Source organism: Haliotis rubra, unplaced genomic scaffold, assembly GCF_003918875.1.
Source record: "Haliotis rubra isolate DU_JTF1 unplaced genomic scaffold, ASM391887v1 Scf49, whole genome shotgun sequence".
NCBI lineage: Eukaryota > Metazoa > Mollusca > Gastropoda > Lepetellida > Haliotidae > Haliotis > Haliotis rubra.
This window is the reverse complement of record NW_025767179.1, coordinates 3,037,717-3,054,968: the sequence shown is the minus strand read 5'-3', so window position 1 is coordinate 3,054,968 and position 17,252 is coordinate 3,037,717. Positions and strand designations below refer to the sequence as shown.

General features: G+C 39.3%; 3 protein-coding genes across 3 annotated transcripts; 1 reads left to right on the top strand and 2 right to left on the bottom strand.

Annotated features, from left to right (window-relative positions):
* The first annotated feature begins 4,416 nt into the window (after window positions 1-4,416).
* Window positions 4,417-6,799, top strand: LOC124291379 (cell wall protein DAN4-like). The gene is made up of 2 exons (XM_046728365.1): window positions 4,417-4,452; window positions 6,360-6,799. The coding sequence occupies exon 2, from the start codon at window positions 6,372-6,374 to the stop codon at window positions 6,735-6,737; it is 366 nt and encodes a 121-aa protein (XP_046584321.1). The 5' UTR covers window positions 4,417-4,452; window positions 6,360-6,371; the 3' UTR covers window positions 6,738-6,799.
* A 280-nt stretch (window positions 6,800-7,079) lies between these two features.
* LOC124291378 (putative nuclease HARBI1) lies at window positions 7,080-8,817 on the bottom strand. The gene is made up of 4 exons (XM_046728364.1): window positions 8,732-8,817; window positions 8,369-8,641; window positions 7,433-7,719; window positions 7,080-7,219 (listed from the first exon to the last, which is right to left on the bottom strand). Coding segments are annotated over exons 1-4 (693 nt in total). The 5' UTR covers window positions 8,733-8,817; the 3' UTR covers window positions 7,080-7,087.
* Window positions 8,818-10,042: 1,225 nt separating this feature from the next.
* On the bottom strand, window positions 10,043-11,149 carry LOC124291310 (EGF domain-specific O-linked N-acetylglucosamine transferase-like). The gene has a single exon (XM_046728282.1). The coding sequence runs from the start codon at window positions 11,147-11,149 to the stop codon at window positions 10,043-10,045; it is 1,107 nt and encodes a 368-aa protein (XP_046584238.1).
* Window positions 11,150-17,252: the final 6,103 nt, after the last annotated feature.

Sequence of the window (17,252 nt, the reverse complement as noted above, 5' to 3'; positions counted from 1 at the left end):
TAAAAAATATTTGTGCAAGACTGACGAAATATAGTAAATTCATACAGGGCTGTGACACTTCCATAACCATAAGGTGATTAAAGCAGGTCCATTTTTTACCATTACGACTATATCATAAGTATGTGTCTATGTCTCGCGATGAAATAGTATTGATACCAGGATGTTCAGAAAGGTGACCGTATCCCCCTTGATTGGATGAACCCGTCATAAACACATGCAAAGGTATGTCAAGTATTCACCTGAACAAAAATGATAGAGGGATATTCAGCAGAATGTCATTGCACGATATTTGTTTTGATAAAGGTGGATTGGTAGAAGGAATGCAAATATTACTGAATGTGCTATGCGGTCAGTTATAATTACTTGCAATGACAATATAATTCGAAGCGACAAAACCTTTTAAGAAATTGTACAATTCTGACTGTATAATGATCGTGTGTTAGTTTCAGCAGTATTACAGCTGTACAATGTTGTTTTTAAACAACCGAGTCTGGACCAGATAATACAGTGGTTGTCACCATGCGATACATTGACAGGGCATGTGTTTATGAATCACTATCAAATTGTGATGATACCAGGTGTGGGCAAAAAGGTGAGCGTATCCTGAAACCCGTCATAAACATATGCAAAGTCTAGTCAATTGTTCATCTGAATTAATTGGGGAACGTATGGTAGAAGTTAAAATAGGAAATTATTTTGCATCGGATATCATATTTGTCACTGATGTATCAAATTTGGAAATTTCCTCCTCATGTCTAACATAAAACTTTTCTAAAAATTTTACTGAGGCTTTGAATGTTGTAACCTTGATCAAACAACTCATGAGCAAAAGTGGTAAGCCGGTCTTTGAAATCTTGGCAAAAAGAGCATGCTCGGTTGTACCTCAAACGTTGTTAAGTGTAAACACTTCAGGGCTGGAGGGAGCTGTTGGTATATTGCTCGACATGTTAAGTTGACTATTGGGAAGTTGAAGCGATCCCTTTTGTCACACAGTCTTGTGGAGAGTTTTTGTGACTCGGACACGTTATGCATAGATCAAGTACGAAACAGTTGAGGCGTTCTCACTTGTCTCCTTAGTATCAAGTTCAGTTGGGTAAATCAGTGGAAGGGATTTGCTATTTGATGGCTATTGAACGATATAAGATCATCGATATACCTGATGCGTAAGTTAAACTTCTTGGCCAAATTAACTTGTTTTTGAGGAAATACTTATATCAATATGCGACCAGTGAAGATACGGGTAAGAATTGAACTTCAGTACCCATGCTAGTCGGGATCGGGTGGTCAAGCTCGCTATGTCATCGTATCCCAATTTTGTAGATCGATGCTCATGCTGTTGATCACTGGATTGTCTGGTCCAGACTAGATTATTTACAGACCGCCGCCATATAGCTGGAATATTGCTGAGTGTTGGGTAATTCAGGATGTGGGAGACAGATTTTAAACAGCGTACTAAAGATTGTGGATCTCAGCAGTGGCATGATGAAATGCTTCAGAAACCGAAATTAAGAACTTTTTTCAAAACAACTTTAACGATGGAACCATAGTTCAGCTGCATACATGTTAAACCCATTTTACAGACTCACCCGATTTCGCTGTAGCTGTCAGGATAGATAGATTGAGTGAGTGAGTTTGGTTTAAAAATGGGCTTCACATAATGTGAGGGAATCGAACCCGGGTCCTCGGCGTGACGAGCGATCGCTTTAACCACTTGGCTACCCGACCGCCCAGCTTAGGATACAAATAGGAAGACATCACAATGAAGGCGAAAAACAACAAATATGTTTCTAATGTGCCAAATCTGGATTAATGCAAATTGAAAATGAATACTGAGAAAGCCTATGGTTTGTAAGACATATCTACATTTAAGGATGAAGTATTTAGATACTTATTAATATATACATTTGTAAAATTCGTCTGCACAATGTAAAACTACACTTCTTCAATTGTCAAAGTTTCTATTTTTCGCTTTAAAGTATAGAATGTCACTTAAATCTGTTTAAATATATGAATATATATGTATGCTTATGTATACGTTTATAATGTATTGTAAATTATATGTTCATTGGACCTATGAATAAAAGCGCGGCATTTCAAAGGTTTTACATAATTTTAGTTTTTATATCACAATTTTTATCACAGACAATTTCGAGTCCGATAAAGTCAACCCTGTTTGATCATTACAGTCAGGATCATGCCGTTCAAAACCTTAAAATGTATAATCTTTCAAAGGTTTTAACTGATTCAGTTGACGGATCACTTTTCGTGGCTGATTTTAATGTTTCTTGTGGTAAAAATATGCATACATTAGCGAGGCAGATACAACTCTGTCTCAACAAAATTCATAAATGGTCCATTGCACACGGTGTTTAAATTTTCTAAATCAAAAACTAATTTACACATTCCTGCTGTAAATGTAAACCGCATAAAGACCCGGAACTATTTTTAAATGGCACCCTAATCAAAGTTGTAAAGGAGGCCAAGTTCCTGGCCTTATTTTTTATTCTCATGTATCTTTTTTTTACCGCATATTAAATACCTTAAAGGTAAATGCCTGAAGGCACTCGGTTGATTGATACACTTATACAGATCACACATCCGTTCGAAACTAGATTACGGCTCATTCAGATGTGATGGAGCATGTTACAGCAACCTTAAACTATTAGATTCTAACTTGTTTGAGTGGCATTTTAGAAGTTGAGACGTACAATATGGAACAAGTTTTTATGGATAACAACTTCTTTATTTCGTGAGTGCGACGTTTCGATACAGATTCTTGTACCGTTGTCAAGCAAGAGTGATACATGAAGTGGAGGAGCTGCATATTTATACTGTATACAATGAAACAACATACATTGTAATTGACAAAGGAAACAACATAATTGCCATAATTGGTTAAGCAGTAAGCTGATGAAGCCAGTGAGTACACAAAGGATAGTGAATGGAAGCCAGAGATGTATAAATACAGGAGTGGTTACAATGAAGGAGATGTTTATACAATAGGTGCGATGTTTATGCAATAGATTGGGCTTGGTGGAGGAGTGGATCATAAGCTGATGGAATGAAGTATCCTTGGTCACGGTTAGATTCTATCCACCACCATGTGACACCACTACTGATACCTCACAGTGACTATAGACTTGTTGTTAGAGGTTACATCCGTGATCTAATGTAAAAGAAGTGGGACACTCAAATAGGTATCAATGAATTACATGCAATTACACCAACAATCAGTTACACCAACTTGGGTTGTCAGTCCAGATTTGAAGAGGTCATGATGCGAAGATGTCTCATTGACCATTCTAGATATACACACGAATACTTACTGAAAGGTTGGGATCCTCCATTTTGTATCCCTTGTGATGAAAGAATCAAGGTCATGCATGTCCTGCTTGACTGTAGTGAATATTCCATCACAAAGGATTAGTATTTCAATGTCTAAACCTTGAAGGAACATTGAAGGATTTTTTAATGTTAAGTCACATTTAATAATTTAATATTTTTAAAAGAAATAGAGTTGTTAGGTGAAGTTTGATGAAAGTTGTGTTCATATATAAATGTTTCGTAATTATTAGTTTAAATTAACAACTGAGATTCTTAGTGGCTGTATCCTCAAAAGGGGTTAAAGTACTGAAAAATTATTGTCCTCCTTAGAGGGTACGAGGGGCGTTCAAAACGTACTCAACCCCACCAAGAAAATGATACAAAAGCAGCTGTTTTTATGTTTTATTTTTCTGCGTATTATCTGTCAACCTCCATTATTAATTTATTACCCCTAAAAAACGCAAAATCTGCAATAAATACATCACAAACTTCAGGAAGCAAAATATGCAAGAAATATATTGAGTGTTTGGGATAGGCAGAAGTCCGCACGAAACAAACATATATTAAAGTGCATATAAAGGCAATTTGAAACTACAATCGCTTGTTAAAGTGACACCCCCACCCCCACCTCGTGTCTACTGAAAAAACTTGTTTCGGAGACACTACCCACCCCCCTCTCAGATGACGTAATCATAAGGACATTACTTCTTCATACATGATGCCATGGGTTCAAACTAAATACTGAATGGTCACACAAGTGTCAACTCACAGTATATTGTAAACAGTGCCAGCTTAAATATCTGGACGCAATGTTTTTGAAAGATTAAACTAGGGTTGTCCTAAAAAAAAGCCCCCGTCTAATTATAAATCAATCAATCCAAATCTTTGGATGTTGATTATGACGGGAACTGATCCAAACCTATACTGAACATATTTTATATGATATTATCTGAGGTCATACCATTATCCAAGAGGTACCAAATGACAGATCGTTTTCCATTTTCCACAAATTAACTTAGGTATAGGACTCAAGGCATTCTATTGATTCTAATAAATCGATAATTTGTGAACTGAAAATCTAAACGACCAGGGCCCGGTTGTTCAAAACTCGGTTATCTTAACCGCCGGTTAACTCCTAACGGCCGATTAAATCCTAAACAGGCCGTTAGCTAACCCAACGTTAAATATGCGTTGTTCAAGACATGGTTAGCCATGCCGTTAGCTAACGCCACCGTCAAAGTTAACCGTGTGGTTAACGTCACTGGTTAGCGTCAATATATCCCACAATTCCGTGTTCGGTTTACTTCCGGTTTGTCTAAAATGGAAACGCAATATGTCGCCTGCACCCTAAGGAAATTTCTCTGCTGACGAGGAGAATGTAATCAAATCAATGGTCGAGGCCAACTGGTCTTTGCTATCGGATAAACATTCCACCGAAGTTACAAAGAAACGTAAAAAACACCTTATGGTCAGATATTGTAAAAGAGGTGAATGCTAAGGGGGTAGCTCCGAGGTCTTTGATTGAGGTGAGAGAGAAATGGGCAAACATGAATCGGAAGGCAAAGAAACAGTACACTGAACACAGAATTCAGTCAAGGAAATCCGCCGGAGGACCACAACCGCCTGAGCTGAGTCAGGCAACCAGCCGCATCATCGACATGATGCGTGACTCGGCAAGTTTTGACGGCGTCCCAGACGGCCTCGAGACAGAGTGTAGGTTTCAATAAATCACCAAACAATAAATGATGAATTAGTTTACTTCGACAACAATAAAGTTATATGCCCTGTTAAATAGCTTTAGTAAATGAGTAAATAAGTAAAATAAAGTGGCGCTGGTACATCATAATTGCACCTATATACGTACCGATGTTCATAATCTATCTATTTAACAAAGGCCATTGGCAATTACGAAAAGTGAAATGTAGGCCTATATAAAAAAATGGGAAATAAAAATCATTTTCAAACTCACAGTATCTGAGGTAGAAATGGGACAACAAACCACGTGGCAATGTTTATAATCTAGATCTATTTTTATTGTCGACCTTGAACTTGACACCATATGTCTATGGCATAATCTAGATCTAGGTTTCGATTTTGAAACATAACATTTTCATCAATGTTACGTGATATACGACCTAGGCCTGCATATCACTCACAACAGAAATAGATATATACATGCTCATTGATGTTTGGTTTATTTTCCTACACATCAGTTGCCAGAGCAACGTTTATGCTAATAAGGTTTTCGTCAATTTATAAACAGTATATAGACATTTGAAAAGATGCTTTTGTGTTTAATTTGCCTCAATAACAATTGAAGAATGATAAGGAAATTAAGGTCTATTGCTGTAATGATTAGTAAGAATATAATTAAAATCCATCCATGGGAAGGGGAGCTCGAAGAATTCAAATAATTCGTCAACATTGCCGATAAATCGTCCCGTTTAGATCTTCAATACTGCTCTGTCATAGTATTCTGTAGACAGCTCACCAAAAAACATACACGTGTTGAAATAAATATTACTGACCTTGATCATGGGACGGTTCTGTCCCCAAAAAATCTGTAAAGTATCCATTTACACAGTTTTACTGTACCATGTGCATATGGCGTTGAGTAACGACCCCATGGAGAGTACATTACAAGGGGTATAACTCTTATACAGATTTACTCTTTCACATATGCCATACGGAGTGCTGTCCCTTGTACACAAGATTTAGCGCTTTTCAGGTATGTCTTATGTACCCGTTCAAAAATAAAATTTAAATGAAACAAAGAATATTTCAAGAGAATTACTTCGTATTTACATATAGGAATCTGTATATCATACCAAGTTATATGTTGAACATAGATATCAAGGTATATTATATATTAATGTCGGTTCAACATTTAACATTATCAAGAAATGATATACACTTAAATCAAGATCACTTTATGTTTAGATAAAATGTATCGTATTTTATAAACATCTTCAGATGATGAAGAGTGTAAAGCGACCCTCCCTACTGACACAGCTGCTGAGACGGCCACGTCCGAGTCTGCCATCGTGATGACGCCTAACCAGACTCCAGCTGTAGCCTCCACCAGCCAGACCTCAGCTGTAGCCTCCTCCAGCCAGACTCCAGCTGTAGCCTCCACCAGCCAGACCCCAGATGTAGCCTCCACCAGCAAGACTCCATCTACAGCCTCCACTTCTGAGACCACAACTGTCTCCACACACTGGACAAGGAAGGAGCCAAGTTCATGTGAGAAGGTGTACGAGCGGCAGCAGCAAGTTCTGTCTGGAGAACTGAAGCTACAGGCGCTACAGACGCAGAAACTGCTTCTCCAAATAAAGGTGCTGGAAATGCTAGAGGGCAAACAAGTTTCCGAAGAGATGACACCATCCCAGATACTAATGTCACTAATGCAATAAGATATTGGAAATAAGAAAAATTTTCGTTGTTGAGTAAAGAAATAAAGCTTTATTTTATTTCACATTGATCTTCTTGTGCTTTGTAAGTTGAATTTGAGTGAAAAATCAAGTAAAACTATCAATAAGAATGCGGTATCTTATGAAATTAGGTCATGTTCATTACGTTTCAAATTTTTACATGTATAACAGTTCTCATGTCGATGTACACCACATTTGTACTATTATATGTTAGTGTCCAAAGAATGTGGAAGCCACATGATCACGTATGCCTTTGCCGTCATGTCGTCCTGCGTAGGCATCAATGGGGGGTTCCATTAATACCTCCCTGTTGTCCCTGTCCTGCGTAGGCATCAATGGGGGGGTTCCATTAATACCTCCCTGTTGTCCCTCTCATTCTGAGGTTCACCCATGGAGATGGCAATGTTGTGCAAAACAGCACAGGCAACGGCAATACGGCACACACGACTGGGGGTCATCCTCACCTTACAAAAAATAATTTACTGGCATTATTCATTGGATCTTTGAACACAGAATTTGTTTAAAGTTGAATTTATATTTGTAAATTTCAAAATATCACATAACACAATTATCATTGTTCAAAATTATAGCTTTACATCTAAAATTTTCTTCAAGGTAGCAATAAGTCATAAAATAGTCACCATTAAGTACATATATATTAATAACATATCCTGTACCTCAGAGTGGAAAACATGAAACCGTCTCTTCCACCGACCAAACGTTCTCTCAATAGTGACCCTTGTAGCACACAGAGAGTCGTTGTAACGATGTTGTTGTCGTCCTTGTGGGTTGAGGTAGGGGGTCAGCAGGAATGGTCTGCAGGGGTAGCCATTGTCTCCCAAAATGAAGCCATCAGAGATAGACGCGTGGGTCCTCTCCATGAGTGCGCAGAGTGACGAGGTTCTGAAGATGTGACTGTCGTGAGCAGCCCCGGGCCATTTGGCACAAATGTTTGTGAATTTTCCTGTAAGATTACATAAAAATAATTAATAAAGTTCAAGGATTAATACACAGAGAAGGCGACATCAATCAAAATTATTACCTATTTTATGGGCGTGTCAGATACTATATGTGTGTCTTAACACAAATTATGACTGAATTCTTTCACTAATATTTTGGTATGAAATATAGGTTGATAATATATCATCCTCATATTTGATTTTTCCCAAAAGTTCTTTCTTACATAGTAATTGTAGACCTATATACTAATGCAATTTGCAAACAATTGGGCAAATTGTTTCATTATTGCCATTTATATATATGAATGCAAATTTAAAACTTTCAGCTACATTGTGAACAGAAAAAAACAGTCGAAAGTATTTAGATACATTTAATACATTTGATAAAAAAAACAGTCGAAAGTATTTAGATACATTTTAATATTGCGTTTTGCCAACATCTATTAATGAATTCTTTGAGTCAAATCAGTTACATTGTTTAACAGACCACTCTCCCATATTAAATGATAAAATCTACTAGCCAGTTTGGACAAATTGATAAAAGTTCTACAATAAATTTTAAAGTAGGATTTGTTTGATTTCACATACAATGTTCGATTTTTGAAACACCAAGGGAAGCCACTCTAATTGTTCAAATTGTAAGGAAGTGTTTACCTTCGTGATCGCACACAGCCTGCGCGTTTATGCTGTGATATCCTTTCCTGTTTACATATGCAGGTTCATCTCGGGAAGGTGCTTGTATACGAATATGTGTCCCATCTACGCATCCAATTACTTTGGGAAAACCTCCAGTCACGAAGAAGCCATCTTCAATTTGGCGAATGTGTCGATTGTTAGTCGGCCATGAAATGTAAATGTTACGTCTTGCCACCAGGGAATCGATCACATCACGCACGATCCTAGACACAGTACTCTTGTCTATACCCAGGGTGTCCCCAACAACTTGTAAAAAACTCCCACTTGCATAGAAGCGAAGGGCCACTAACACTTGTTGTTCCACAGTCAGTGCGTGGCCCCTGTTTGTCGGACGCTGCAAATCACCTTGCAAAATATTACAAAGGTAAGCTATAGATACTCTCCCAAATCGGTAGCGTGTTTGTAACTCTTCGTTCGAATAATTTCCAATTTGGAAAGCCAGTCCACGATACACCCTATCCTTTCTTTGCTGAACTGGCATCATGAAAGCAGCGTTAGCCATGAACGCCATTTAACATATTACAAAATGTTGTGATTTGAAAGATTTCTTTTAATATACATAATCATGTCATATTTGCCCATTGACACTCGCCAATATCCACTTCTCTTAAGCATAAACAACCTGTGCTGATTCAGCATGAGACAATAAAGGTTAATTAGGGAACCCCAATATCTTAATTAAGGAAAGAAAAGCAGTCAAAACACTGTCACTTCCTGCCCAGGACCCCAGGATGTCACACGCTAAGAGAAGTAAGAAACCTTCCCACACAGATATACCAAGGAAAACACATAACAACAAGACGGTGTCTTTTGTATGGGAATCTCGGTACGTAGTCATTGTGGTTGTGTGTTTTGTCATCGTTAACTATACATTTTCAATCAAACTATGCATTTGTGAAGGCAGGAAGTGTATCTACCCAAATGTGCAGATTTCGTTTTAATATTCTGCAATCCATTTTTAGTATTACCCGGTGGCCCGGCCCGGCCCGACTTTTAGGCCATCCCCCCTTAGGTGTGTTAACTTAACGTCACGTTAACATCCTGTAAATAGGTAACAGAGTTTTGAACAACAAGATAACCCGATGTTATAACAGGCTGTTAAATGTACTTAACGGCTGGTTAAAAGATAACCGAGTTTTGAACAACCGGGCCCAGGGCTTTGCGTGAGCAGCCGATTGATAGAACCGGGTCCATTCTACCACCCGTCGAGGTGAGGTCAGGGTCGAAGTGTTTTGTTGGACAAAAGAACACGGTTCCTGGCTCCTTTGCCCTCAATCACTTCCAACGCTCCAGCAACATAGGGGCGCAACCCATGGCAAACAGATTTTCCAATTCGGTCGCCTTTTACGACCAGAAATGGGGTGCTGAGGACCTATTCTGCCCCGGGGGAAGAGTTATTAGCGTTATCCAGCACTCACCACGAGGAGTATGCTCTTCACGAGTGCCAGGTAATACCAGAAAACATATAACACCACAATATTACATTGTATGACATAAGACAGTTTCACAGCCTTTACTATGCTAAAGAAGCCCATTTCTGGTGTCCCCCGCCGTGATATTGCTGGAATATTGCTAAAAGCGGCGTAAAACCAAACTCAGTCAGTCAGTCAGTTTACTATGCTAAATATTATCTTAGATAGAGTGTCCACACACTCGTTTGCCCATATCAACCACCATATCTGTCAGGACTCGTGGAGGAACGTGCACAGTGGTGGCAAACCTGTTGTTGCTGTACCAACTGCTGTAGAGTTTACCACCCCAAACAGCCAACTGTTCCATGTGCTTGTTTCTGTGACTTTTATACTCGTAAGGGAAGAGTTCAATCAACCCTGTTCCTGGAACCTGGAACAACGACAGTGCCAACCCTGCACCGTGCACGCCGATAAGAATATCCGTTTCCGTCATTAATTGTATTTGTTCTCTGATGGTTAAAGTCTCCAGCGCTATGGCTTGTACAGGAGTTCCAGGAAATGTGTTTTTCAGCGCCTGAATGAGATCATCAGAATTATTGAACTGCCTTTTTATTGTGCCCTTGACGTTTCTTGGATGAGCTATGTATTTCTTTCTCAGCACAACGGTTATCTTAATCCTGTCACAATCTATTCCCCTGCCCTGAAATCCTCCTACGCGATGGGAAACCTCATACCGGAAGTCGTCGATGTAGGGAACAGGCTTTTTGCCACGCACAATTGGCACATATTTTAACTCGGGAACCAGGGCAAACTGTTCCAGGAGTGTTGTTGTTTTCAACCACCCAACTCTGACAACCTTCTTGAAGAGTAGTTCCCACAATCCGTCAAGACCAGTAGCTGGATGGGCGTCAAGGATGAGAATGGTGGTCTCGGCAGAAGTTCTGTTCATTTCCCTGGCATTCAGATATGCGCTGTACATCTCTATGACGGCCCAGTACATATTTGCATAGTCGTCACGAACAATTCCAACAGTCAGTCCCTCTAAACACTTCATATATTTCAGCTCTGTTCTATTTGACACAGTGATTGCGTTGGTCACATCATATACAGATGCCTGATGACGGAACGTTTTCATGTGCCTCTTCAAACCAGGCCTTCCACTGCATAGGGTTCTCAGGAAGCCAAATTCAAAATTGAAATATTCCATACTTTTATTTTGATGCTTAACGTCAGCGATGTTCTCTCCTCCTCTCCTGGCTCCAAAGGCTCTGGATGGATCTAAAATCATGTCTTGTAACTTCATGCCACCAGATGGTAAATGTCCCATGCTCTTTGAACATTCTCGCTCATGCCCATGTATGGTCAGTGATAAACGTTTGGTGACAAAGAAAACCTCATAACCTGCTTGTATCATTGCTACGACGAGAAAGCAAATCACAATGATATAAAAGATTCCTTTCAACAGCGATCTGAGTCTTCTTGAATGCCTGTATGTGAGCATATTTGCCAACTGTATTTAACAAATACTAATTGCGTACACAGCTTGAAATAGATTGAATATAGAATATTCCGTAAATAGCTATTGCAAACTAAGCGTATATATGCTGATGATAATTTGTACCACGATAATGGCACTGTGTGCAGTATACAAGATATATTGCTTGTGCAAATCAATCTTCACCAACACTTCTCAAAGTTAGTAATCGTGCGAAGAAGACGTGTTGAATTGTGTGGTCAGTCCGTTCCTTTAACCCGACAGAAAGCATGTAACCAATACTGGGGGTGATCAGGTACAGCTTTAACTCCTGAAGCTTTCGTCTCTGGAAAACAAAGTTCAAACAATTATTTCCCAGTTTTATGCAAATAAATTAAACATTTTAAATAATAGTAATCTTAAGACATAATATGTGCGATGATCACTCATAAAATCTCGATGTTAGGTTTAAATTACTTTTGTATATATTCTGACCAAGATGATAGAATTGGCCCTACAAATGAAGTTAAATGTAAATCATCTTGTCATATACACATGAGCATTAATCAAGCACTAACATGCTATTTTACTCTGAATAAAACAAGACTGAAATTTGGTTAACATTTACAATCTGAGAGGAATACACAAAACCGTGAACATAAACAATGCCAGAAAGTACTACACCTCCAAAGTGATGATCAAACAGTTTTCAAATAATGAATTTTGCTGTGATTGTCTGAACCACTACTGCCGACCACATGAGTCACTGGTGTCTGCCAGGTTATTCATACTGCCAGTCAAGCAGGAGGACGTCCAGTTCTATTGATGACGTTCTGCAAATGGAAAATGACAGCTCGAGAACGTCTAGCGTTGTCATCCATGAATACGTGTGTGTGTGGTGTGTGCTCCTGTGCATAGAGCAAGGTCACAAATCAGTTGAAGTTAAGCAACGTTGGGTCCTTGGATGGGTGACCATGTTTGGCAACTTGACTTCTGAGAGTTTCTAGGACTTTAGTCCTGCCCCCACATGTTGAGACAAGTGAGTTTGTTCAAAGTTGCCCCTGTTCACCCAGCAGAACAATTGGTACGCGGTGGGATAGGTCATGTGACGATTAACCTCTTAGCGACTCACAGGCAGCTTGGGTTATCCGGGGTAATAATAATCAGATTGTTTTGGCGCTTCGATCATGCATTATGCGTTAAGAAATGCGCATGATAAATGAACTATTATTATGTTTTACAAATTAAGATGAAATATGCAGCAGAGAGGGTTCGGGTGATCCTGGCACAGTCAGGCTGGTAAAGCTCATCATCAGTTCAGGGCCCTTGTCTCCTCTACACGCAGCCAAGATAGCGAATGGGACTTCTCCCCGGAAACGCTGCCTAGTCGAACCCACCAAGAACTTTCCGGAAAATATGTAGACTCCCCAACACTGCAGCCTTCTGTATTCCCCAGAGTGTCAGAAGGGTTGTGCTCCCGGTGGAGAACCCGGACACCTTCCAAAACCAAACCAAGGGCACCGAGAACAATGGGGAGCCTGACGACAGTATACTTGGGTTCCAAGCAAGACATTTCAAAGGCGAGGTCCGCATATTTAGCATGCTTTTCCTGAATCTTGCCAATCACGTGCTGTCAAAAGGGACAGAAAAATTCAATGATATAAATGAATTCATTGGCTTTGTCTAGAAGGACAAGATCAGATTTGCTGGCTGGAATTCTTCTGAGGCTGTATAGGGGCCTATTCCAAAGAAGTGTAAAAGCAGCATTTTAAATGACACCCTGGACATGTTCAGGGTCGTACCATGGATGGACCACGGAGTCAAAGCCACAGGCATGGCGAAGACGGTAGTAGAAGCAACCAGCCATGGCATCATGTTGTTTAAGATATGCTGTTTGTGCCAAGGAAGGGCATCCACTGACAAGGTGTTAGACAGTGTCTGTAAATTCATTGCAAAGTCGACATTTCATGTCAATATTTTCTTTACGAATCACATTTAGGCGATTGCGAATGGGAAGTGACTGGTCCGGCAAAAAGCAGCAAAAAGGAAGCCCTCTGTTTCACATTTAAGACCAGCCGACTTCATCCAGGCGGAGGTGTCGGTTGGATTACTGTTCTGTTCCACACACAACATGTACACACGATGCAATGGTTTCTCAGAAAGCTTCTCCACAAATGAGCGACTCTTGGCGGACGAGGGTGGTGGGCTCTGTTATCAGACATGATCCTTCTGGTCAGGCGCTCAAGACTCTGGATGTCTTTTTTTGTCCAATCAACTACTCCAAAGGAATAGGAAAGTACTGGCACAGCAAAAGTATTGGTGGCTTTGAGCGTGTTTCGAGCAGTTAGCTCTCAGCTCCAGATTTTCTTTAAGCGAGTTTTATACTCGGCCCGAAGTTTGTCTTGAATCTGGGTATTCTGGAGCGTGTCATTATCAATTCTATTATTATGAATATCGGATGACTGTCAATAGGATGATCTGCGAGGAAGGGACGCATGATCGGACATCATTCCTAGCATCCTGCCGTCTTCTTCTGATGATACTGTTGACTTCCACTCTCCATTGTCGGCGTAGTCTTCGGCATGGGAATGCGAAATAGGACCCGGTCATTGGTCTTCTTCTACTTTCCATGTCTTGGACGATCTTTCACTTCACCGGTGTCACGGTGCATGCTCACAAGTAGACTTCTGACCATGTTCATGTCCGCACCGATGTTGCGGTAGAACGTCCAAGTCAAAACATTGATTACACAACAGTCTCGTTTCCTGCTGACTGGGTTCCGTCTTATTGCGCAACTTAGTACAATAACCAGTCCAGAATCTTGAGACCAACTCATTCAACTGGATATATGAATATTAATCAGTATTATGTTGATACATGTAATCACTTGTATATTGCAAACTACGCTCCTTCTAATCCATGCTAAAACGTCGTACAGCGTGCTCTGACAAACGGAAATCTGGAAATCGTGTAAATCTCAAAACGAGGCTCGGCCGCTAGAAAAGTTTGGCGGTCTGGTACGGACTTGATATTATATCAATCACATTGTACGTTACAAAAATACACTTAATAAGCGTAAAACAACAACATAAAACAGGTGTAACCAGTGAGCCAGGTGAATTGTGAATCATTGTACAACCTCTTCAAACAGGGGCAGTCTGTGACCTGCTGCCTCAACCTCGACATAAAATATAGAAATACGATTTTTTTAAACTTTAATTTTAAAACTGATTTGTAAACACCATTTTCTTATGAAACAAGGAATTGGAATTTTGTGTAACCATAGTTGTTTGTAGTGCCTCTTTTCACTTTCACACGAGAGAATTCGGATCGGCTAAAAAGTAGGTCATTGTCTGAATTGGTTAATGAGACTCATGTTTCGGTATGCCTGCATCATACGCGCCATCGTGTATTTTCTGAAAGTCTATATCTCTGCCATGTCAAGAAAAGTTCATAATGAGTGAGTGAGTTAATACCTAACGTCACATCGGCAATATTTCAGCCATAGCGTGACGAGAACATTTGATATTGAAATGAAACACATGTACATTATAACAACCTGTCGACGAAGGACAGTAAAACAACTAGATTATCACAATTAGAATTAAAACTAGCGTGGAAAGTTTAAAACTAATAGCACTGTTGGGACAATACAATATAAAATCAGGCTATAGATCGCCAACATCAGAAGGTAGATCACCATACTAGAGCCCATGGGGACTTACAGTACCTTTGCTACCTGCATGGACCCTAGTTGGATTTACACCATCCCTTCAGCTGCTGGCGATTGTAAGAAATGTTAGTCAAAATTAAAATAACAAAAATGCTACGTTTAAAAATCCTGGCAAGTTTAAATGGACTTTGAACATTTTGGGACTTACGTACCCTCTCAGGAGGACAATAATTTTACAGAAACGTTCATAAAATTATAGTGAGTGGGTTAATATTTAAAGTCCCATCGGCAATATTTCAGCCAAATCGTGACTAAAACAAGTTCTAATGCATGATAAATACAGCGTTGAATGATAAAAATCTGTCTACGAAAGATTTAACTATAGAAGACGATACAATATAAAAACAGGCTGTAGATCGCCAACAACTGAAGGTTGACCACCATACTAGCGACTCACAGTGCCTTTGCTACCTGCATGGACCCTAGCTGGATTTAAATAATCCCTTCAGCCTCTGGCGATTGTAGGCCAATTAAGCCATAATTTAAAATGACAACAATGCTACGTTGTGAAAACCTGATAAGTTTACTTTGAATGTTACAGGACTTGCCTACCCTCTCAGGAGGACAATGATTTTACAATACTTTAACCCCCTTTGAGGATACATCCACAATCTCAGTTACTAATTTAAACGCCCAATCATAGAAAGTACATGTATTTACAAAACATATTTATAAAGGAATTCAGTTAGTTCTATTTCTTTTACAAAATCAATAATACAATGATAATTTACATTACTTACAAGATCCTCCTTTGCACTGAAAATATTTATCCCTTGTGATGGAAAAAACATTACAGTCAAGCAGGACATGCTTGACCGTGGTTCTTTCATTACAAGGGATGCAAATCTTTCAATAGGTATTCGTAAGTATATCTTTCATGACCATGACCTCTTCAAATCAGTACTGACAGCCCAAGCAGGCGTAATCGATAGTTGGCTATATTTGATGTAATTTATTGATACCTACCTGGGTGTCCCACTTCTGCTGCATCAGATCACGGATTTAAGATCTAATGATAGCTTTGCAATCAGAGTATGGAATGAGAAGTGGTGTCACATATTTGCTGAGTGCTGCCTTAGCAGCAAAATCGGCCATTGTGATAAATGTTCATAGAATGACTAACTTTGCAATACCTTCAAAGGAGATTGAAGTAGCGTAACACGATTGTTCCCTGAGAGGGTATGTAAGTCCACTTTCATACTACGTGTGCTTAATCGCAGAATATATGTTCTTTTAATGTTTGGCTGAACTGGAATACAACCGTTAACGGCTGAGGCAATGGTGTAAATCCAGCTAGGGTCTACGCAGGTAGCAAAAGTACTGTAAATCCCCATGGTCCCCAGTGTGGCGATCTTCCTTCAGTTGCTGGAGGTCTGTAACCTATTGTCTACACTGTAATTGTTCTTTTTAATGATATCTTTTCATAATAATATGCTAGTTTTACCTTACCGTCTGTGATAATCTGGTAGTTTTATTGTCCATTGACGACAGGTTATTATCTTCAAAATGTATTCGTCTGTAATTTATAAACTGTTCTCGTCACGGTATGGCTGAAATAGTGCCGATGTGACGCTAAATATTAACTCACTCAGTTATGATATGGGCTTAATTGGATATTGTGCTTTACAAGTGCAATACAGTATGCAAGGGTATGATCGCCATTTGGGACTCAATTTCCTTTAAATTGCCCTTGTATTCAGGTGATGCTTAATTAATGCTCATGTGTATATATATACATAGTGGAAACGTATTTTATTCATGTTTCTTCGCTCATTGTTTACATGTGCAAGAATAGACAGGAAATGATTAATGTATACACAATATACATAACCGCTGACAATTGCAGTGAAACCCTTTAACTGGGATTAACTGGCTTTCAGCATACAGTGTACATAAAACCCCTTGCTGTAATCGCTTTTGACTGCAACTAAATGTGACACGCCAATTGTCCCGTGCTATGGGACCTCGTCATGCAGTGCCAAACCTTTTTACTTCACCTCTTAAGAGATTTTATTCTCTAGCATTCACAGAAAACTACCGAATATTCAACTTTCTTTCATAAACACGGACTATCATATCACGATAAACTGATTGAATAACCCATTATACCCAAAGTAAAATGGATAGTTAAGAGTCGTACATATAGACACAACTTACTATTAATCTGTAAACTGTAACCTGAAGACACAGGAATGGATGCAGCACTAGACAGATTGCAATGAG